Consider the following 7,466-nt stretch of genomic DNA (forward strand, 5'->3'; position numbering starts at 1 on the left):
TAAGCAGGAGGTGTACTATTACAAGTAAACCTCAAGGTTATATGGAGATTGAGATGACAAAAAGTAGCACAGGCATGGAACTACAGTAAGGACTAGGGTAAGGAATAGGCAGGGAAACACAGAGAAGTCCATGGAGTTTAGTGGCTTGGAAGAAATAGATGTGGACTGAACTGGCCAGCCATAATTTTCTCCCAAGAAGTGCAGAAGGATCATTACAGATTCTGCAATGTATAACAAACACATGTAATTAAGAAGGATGATTCATTCTTAGAAACTATTATTAATTAGTTCATGAACTGTGATTAAGATGAGCAGATATAAAATATTAATTGCTATGTGATGTTTAATTGATATATCCTCAGGTTGTGGTTCTCCAAAAAAAAAAACCAACAAAGCAATTTGAGATTAATTCCAAAATATGATACTACTGAGCATGAGCTTTAAAGTCCTGCTTGCCAGAAGCATGTTTTAAGTCAGTTCTGCTCTCCTAAGTGGGAGCAGATTGTATTTGTCTGAGACAACAAACCACAGAGATATTTTTAAAGGTAACCTGATTTTGTAGTCTGCTAATATTCTGATAATGGTGGAGAGAACTTAAGTGTTTCTGTTGTCTCAAATGTGAGGGATTGGGGTGATTTTTTAGGCAATTCAGAATGAAAGTTCATTTATATATTGGCATGTTCCAGAAAAATCTTGGTATTGCTTTCAATCTGTAAAGCTGTTCTTACTGGGTTTGTTGTAACATCTATTTTCTAGCGTACATGCAGAGAAATTCGGATCTGTTTTGTAATGTAACATCTGCAGACATCCTTCTTCCCTACATGAGCAGTAGCACTGCTTTAAAACCTTCTGCCCTGCATAATGAAACCTGAACATGTTTCCCTTCCTAGGACTAAGCCATGACAAGGTGTGAGCCACAGGACAGAAATTCTATATGTAAATACAACCAGAGCTGGGGACTGTTAGCACTGGACTTAGAGGAACACAATCTTATTTCTGTGGCATTGTTTGGAAGTGCTGTGGTTTCACGTGCATCATTGAGAAGTTCTCTTATGAAAAGCCCATGTTTTAGATGCAATACAGGCTACGCGCATGTGGGTAGTACAATAGAAAGTTTGTGCCTGAAGTCTCCGTGCTTATACCTCTCCTAAAACCCTCAAGTTCCCTGTACACCAGTTTTCTCTCTTTACCCAGAGCTCTTGTGTATGTGCTTCTGATAATGTGAGGGTCATCACTGGGTTGTTTGAGGCCTAACTCTGAGTACCAAAACTTCTGAAAAGTTTTTAAGAGGTGTTGTCTCAAATAAAGGGTTTTACAGCTGAAATAGGATATAGAAAACCCAGAATCACATTATGTGAGGAGGAGGTAGTGTCAGCTCTTGCTGGCTTGCCCAAAAGACTTCACATTTGGGCTCTCAACTCAGTACATGTTTCAGCAGTCTTAGTCCACGCTATCATGTACAAGCAGACAACTGTATGGTGTGATTTGAGGCGTACAGTAACTTCACTGAAATTCAAAGTATTGAAATTCAGTAGTAGAATGTATTGAATTAAAATCAACAAGAGACATCTACAAATACATTGTTTTCTGGGCAGGAAATTCATATGAGTTGATGAAGCACTGCCTCCAGCCATGGTTTGTTCTTGTTTATTCCAAGAAAAAGCAAAGGGAAAAAAACCCAATGACCATTTTTTGAAAAGTTCTGTTTCAAATGAAGGGGTAACTGAAGTAATTTAAAAAAAAAAAAAAGAAGACTAATGAAAGTCATTGAGTAGCATAAATCCTCCAAAGTACAAGTCTGCATAGAGTTTCATTCTTAAAGTTGCCCTGAATCATTCTAGGTCATCCCTTGGTGAGAGTATCCATACATCTCAGTGGCCTGAGTCTAAAATCAGTGCCAAGAGTGCAAAACTGTACCTGAAAATAGAAAGCCCACAAATCTTCTTCAGGATACTGCACTGACCATGTGATAGCCTGAGCCATGAGATCAGTTTACTTATCATTTTAATAAATTTGAGTAACCATAAATTATATAGAATCTTTTGAATCTCAGCACTCAGTGCAGAACGCTGACCACAGTCAGTGTGGAAATCTGTGCTTCTCCATCTCTGTGAGAGATCATTTTCTTCCCTATAGCATGGGAAGCCATCTGTTGTACACCCTTATCTCCTATCCTAGTCAGGACAGCAAGGATGAGAAGATACCTACAGTTCAGTTGTAAATAAATATTGACAAGCTTTTCAGACAATAAACAGCGTAACAGAGTCCAGCATGAAATATATGTATATGTATAGATATGAGCAATATGAAGAATATATGAAGAAAATATGAAGAATATAGCAGACATTCAATCAGTGATTAATAGATTTGATGAGTTTATCTTTGTTCAGAGAATTCACTGCCAGTAGGAATTGCAAGCAGATACCAATGCTTTCTTCAAGGCTGTGTGTGGCAGTGATGACCGTTCCATTTTGTTGGCCCCAGATGCCTGCTGAGGACAGGATTATTTTCTTTTGGAAGTACGTCTTCTGTCTATTCTCTTCATAGCAGTCTGCACCCATTTCTGATCAGGGTGTACACAGATCTTGATACCATCTGTGGTGACAAACCTGCAGGGGGAAGGAAAGCCAGGCAACCATTAAGTTCTAGTATACAAAGCCAGGTTTGCTGTTCTCTCTTTTTATGCTGAGCATGAGGACAAGTGTGGTAAAGCTATATTGCATGCTAAAGTTTGAAACAGTTACTTGGAATTGCAGGAACTAGCAATACCAGTTCCTTATTCGTGCCATGGGTATATATGTAATATATATGGTCACAAGCATATATGCTGATATTTAATTTAAAATTCCACATTCCTCGTAATCTGACAATTTATGTGAAATCATTATGCACAATTATTCCCTAGGAATAGGGAATAATAGGAGAGTCCTGGATTTGATTAGAAACTGCATGTGAGATACAGAGGCCAAACACATCTCCTAGCAGGCTTTACAGTTATTCCAAACTCTTCCTCAGGACCCTTCCCATTGGCTCAGTTCAGAGCCTTGGGCTTCTGTCTCTGCTCTAAGCACTCCCTGAGATTTCTTCAGCCTTCTGGCCAGAAAGATGTAGCTTTCCAGTGAGACTTGTCACAGCTTTCATGAGCAACACGTGTCTTCAGACACTCTGTTACACCACCTTTTGCCTCTCCTCTTCCCTGCAGGAGGCTGACTGCTTCACAGGGAACTGGAAGGGTGATCTGAACTAGCCTGAGTTTGCAAGTTGGACTGTGAAGTGCCTTCTGATTCCTTTTGCCTTTTTGATGGAAGCTGTTTGCAGAGATGAGTCTGGAAATGGGCTGTGCATAAGTTACTTACATGACAGCTTCTACTGGAACTTTCTGCTTTTCATAGCTGATAATTCTTCTGATGTCCACTTTCTCTGCAGATAGATTTATGCAGGACAATCTGCGCATTGACTGACTTGCAACACTCCCTACAAGGGGAAGAACAGATGAATGACAAAGGCAGTGTTACATTCACATTTCAACCACAAAGGCTTCTTCTAAATTATGAGTTCCAGCTGATTTCCAGCCATGGTTTGAACGTGAGTGTCTTGTGAGATGTGCAGACAATACCAGTGTTACAAGAGAGCTCAAGGTGTCCTTTGTGAGACATCCTGCAGTCTCTAAAATGTCACTGGCATCTTTGTGGTTAAATCAGTATCATCTACACATAAGTGCCCACGTGAAGTAGTGCATCTTTTCTGGATAGACTTTGAAATATCATCTGAATATGGTTCTGTATTACTGCACCTGGTATCCAATTGAAGGAAAAGTTAGTAAAGCTTCTTGTTTCACTATAGGCATCCAAAACTAGCATTTAAAAGCACACTGAAACATGACGACTCACATACCAGCTGCTGAAATACAAGAGATGCAACTGGCAGAATGCTGACTGCATTGCCCACTGTCGCTGCAAATCTAGTATTGGAGCCTGTATAGAGTGCTAATAGAATGCTACCTAAACAGTGTGCTACCCAATCTCTTCCTTCCTCCCATATTTGCATATGTTTCAGGGAAACTCAATTGTGATTAATAAAGAGGCAGAATTAGTATAAAATTCTCTGGGCAGCTGTCATGTTTCATAGTAATAATGAGAAATGGCTGGCCACTCACTGCAGGAAAGGCATTGAGGCCCTGGAACACATTCAAAGAAGGGCAACAAGGTTGGTTGAGGGGTCTGGAGCACAGGCCTCATGGGGAGAGGCTGAAGGAACTGGGAACATTCAGCCTGGAGAAGAGGAGGCTCAGGGGAGACGTTATTGCTCTCTATAACTTTCTGGAGCGAGGTTGTAGTGAGCTGGGGGTTGGCCTCTTCTCTTGTGTAATTAGTGATAGGAGAAGAGGGAATGGCTTCAAACTGCGCCAAGGGAGCTTCAGGCTGGACATCAGGAAATACTACTTCACTGAAAGGGTGGTCAGGTGCTGGAATGGACTGCCCTGAGAGGTGGTGGAGTCTCAAACCCTGGGGGTGTTCAAGGAACGTTTGGATATTGTGTTGAGGTGCATGGTTTAGTGGGAGCTATTGGTGATAGGTGAACGGTTGGACCTGATGATTTTTTAGGTCCTTTCCAACCTTGTCGATTCTATGATTCTATGTATTCATATATATTACTGGTAGCTCCTGCTTCTGGTTTTCTTTCACTCATCAAAGATAGGTTTGGAAAGGCACAATAGGACAAACAGAATGTGGCTATATTCTGAGCTTTATTCTTGAGGAACATACAGATATACAGGCTTAAGAAGCCCAGGAGCAGTTCAGGTACAATTTGCTAACCATAACATCTGCCTCAACTAATCTTATTATATGTGAGCTTTTCAAAATTTGAAATAATTGCAATGTGCAATCAGCAAACATGTTAGCCAGCAGTGAGGGTGCGGCACGGACAGTACATGGCTACTGACAGAGCTGCTAATTCCTGGGGTTTTGTTTGCCTTAAGGAGTATCTTCTGACCTTTATTAGTCACAAGCAGTGCCATGTTTTCTTGCAGTTCAGTACAAGTGCATACCTTACCGCATCCTTCAAATTGCTTTTTCAAGCAAAATGTAGTTTTAAAGAGCTTAAAGGTAGTTGAATAATCTTTAGTATCACTGATAACATCCCTTATATTAATGCCTTAGTACCCCTTCTACTACATAATTTCTAGGGAAAATGAATAACACAAGGAATACCAGCAGAGCTTCTCTAAAACTAAGAACAAGACCAAGCCATCTACCCTGGAGCATGACAGTACCAAGTGTCAGTTGGTAGCACTTAGGCACATGTTGCTGAGAAGAGCAGCAGCAGCATTAATCAAAATATGAGAAAGTGGCAAGATCTAGCTCTAGGGGTGCTAAGGCAGCGTATTCAGCATGTGGATACAGAATTTTGTGAATGCTCAGCAGGTCTCAGTTAGGTTTTCATGTGGTTTTGTGAAGCGTGTTTTATATCTGCATGTTTTTGTGGGTTTGCATATGGCTTGCATGAGTGTTTTCAGTGATTTTTCTGTGCTTTTTTGCATGAAGCTAATTGTTTAGGTGTTCTACATGTAGTACATTTACATGATACACATGGCCTAATCCAAAAGTCAGGAACATAGGCATCACTAGATGTAAAGGTGCTTAGAATATAGCTAATAAACATGGTTCATGTCAGTGCTTATAGGTGATCTCCAGCAAGTTTGTATAAAACCTGGGGGAGAAGACACCTCGTGTAAATCCCTTGTTTTCCTTGAACATTTTGTTCTTATCTTTTCCAAAACATTTCTTTAGAAAGAGGTAAGCATTCAAAATGCAGAATAGAACTGGAATAAATTCTAATGTCTTCAGTCACTGAAATTGTTTACGACAATATGGTCTAAGACAGTTAAATAAAAACTGAATATATATATCTATGATAGAATCTCGGAATTGTCTGAGTTGGAAGAGACCATTAAAGGTCATGTAATCCAACTCCCTGCAAGGAATAGGGACCTACAGCTAGGTCAGGTAGTTCAGAGCCCTATCCAGCCTGACATTGAATGTCTCCAAGAGTAGGGCATCTCCTACCTCCCTGGGCAACTTGTTCCAGTTCCTCACTACTCTTATTGTGAAAATTTTCTTCCTTATATCCAGTCTAAATCTCCCCTCTTTAATTTTAGAACCATTTTCACTTGTCTATCACAAAGAACCCTGCTAAAGAATCTGATCTTTTTTTTTTAACGTGAATATATATATATATAAGTTGTAAGTCTTAAAAAAGGAAAGGAGTAAATCTGAAATCAATTCAGTAAATAATTTTCATAAGATGTTATTATCCCATATGGCATCAGTGAGGTTAAAAGGCACTGCATTTTCAAGCTTTCACAGTTTTGAGAGAGAAGGCGTGGAAACTCTGTAAGGATTTTAAGGCATAGAAACTCTCCATGTGTTAAGGTAGAAGCCAACCTATTATGCAACAGGACCTCACATGGTCTCCCATAAATCCCCTTCTGCTTTAGCCCCTTTCCTTGCAGCTCTGATCTGGATTTCTTGTGAGTTTGATCTCATGAATCAGCTCTGTCTGAGAATGAATCCTGTCTAATTCTTCAGACCTGTAGCGCAATGTAAAGCAATTCTTTTCTTAGGTTGTATGCTTACCTTCTGCTGTGTGCAGAGTGAAGACACCAAGCCAGACTATGACCAGGGTGACTGTGGTATGGAGATTCATTGCTGGTGGCTTCTCTCTCGAGGCAGGAAAGAAAGTGGTTATGGTGAGGCGCCTTTCACAGAGCTTATATATCGTTATTCACTGGTCAGTTCTTGTGTTCACTGTTGGGGCGTCATGGTGGGGTTGAGTGCAAGTGGAAAAAACTAAGTGACAGTAGTTTTTCTGGTGTCAGAACCACCTCCTTTCCCCCACTCGTCCTTTGCTAGCCCCCCTGTAAAGGCTTTTCCTGCTCAAACCCCACTGTGGTTGCACTTGCTTCTGTGCTGCAAGTTAGGTTTATTTCAAGCTGCTAAAAGTGAGAGCTCTTGTTCTGTAGTGGAAACCTTTAACAAATGTTCCTGTTCTTTCACACCCCAAGTTACAGTGCTGCAGCTAACCTTGACCACAGAGGTACAGAGTAACACTCAGGCTTACCTCTTTGACCAGTGGTCTGCTTCAAAAGGGAATTGTGAGCTAATGGAAGATGGAGACTTCTTCCATAGTAGCTGTAGATTGTTCATCACTATAATGTATAACTGAAGATGAAGCTTCAGAAGGCTGTCGATCCCGTCTCCTGTGTGTGCTGGAGCTTGCCAAATCTTCTGTTTTCAGTGCAATTTTGGATCAAAGCAGATACCACTAATGTGCTGGGAGAAGGAAGAACAGTTCTACTACAGTCCAGTTCTACTAACTCTGCTGCTAGTCATCCAGAACTATGTTACAGTGGCTTCAAAGAGGAACAAGAATTCATCAAGTCCAATTCTTTTCACGTTATAGAC

At 40.5% G+C, this 7,466-nt stretch overlaps 1 protein-coding gene across 2 annotated transcripts; it reads right to left on the reverse strand.

Annotated features, from left to right (window-relative positions):
* Positions 1–2,338: 2,338 nt before the first annotated feature.
* On the reverse strand, positions 2,339–7,165 carry LOC136052157 (lymphotactin-like). Of its 2 annotated transcripts, none has more exons than XM_065742054.1 (4): positions 7,123–7,165; positions 6,639–6,724; positions 3,357–3,474; positions 2,339–2,609 (listed from the first exon to the last, which is right to left on the reverse strand). In XM_065742054.1, the coding sequence occupies exons 2-4, from the start codon at positions 6,706–6,708 to the stop codon at positions 2,504–2,506; spliced, it is 294 nt and encodes a 97-aa protein (XP_065598126.1). In that variant the 5' UTR covers positions 6,709–6,724; positions 7,123–7,165; the 3' UTR covers positions 2,339–2,503. The 2 variants fall into 2 exon arrangements, with proteins under 2 accessions (XP_065598126.1, XP_065598125.1); XM_065742053.1 differs by having other exon boundaries at positions 6,639–6,809; positions 7,123–7,160.
* Between the last annotated feature and the right edge of the window lie 301 nt (positions 7,166–7,466).

This window comes from Cyrtonyx montezumae, unplaced genomic scaffold (assembly GCF_038088225.1).
Source record: "Cyrtonyx montezumae isolate F1298 unplaced genomic scaffold, pur_monq_1.0 scaffold_3, whole genome shotgun sequence".
Lineage (NCBI taxonomy): Eukaryota > Metazoa > Chordata > Aves > Galliformes > Odontophoridae > Cyrtonyx > Cyrtonyx montezumae.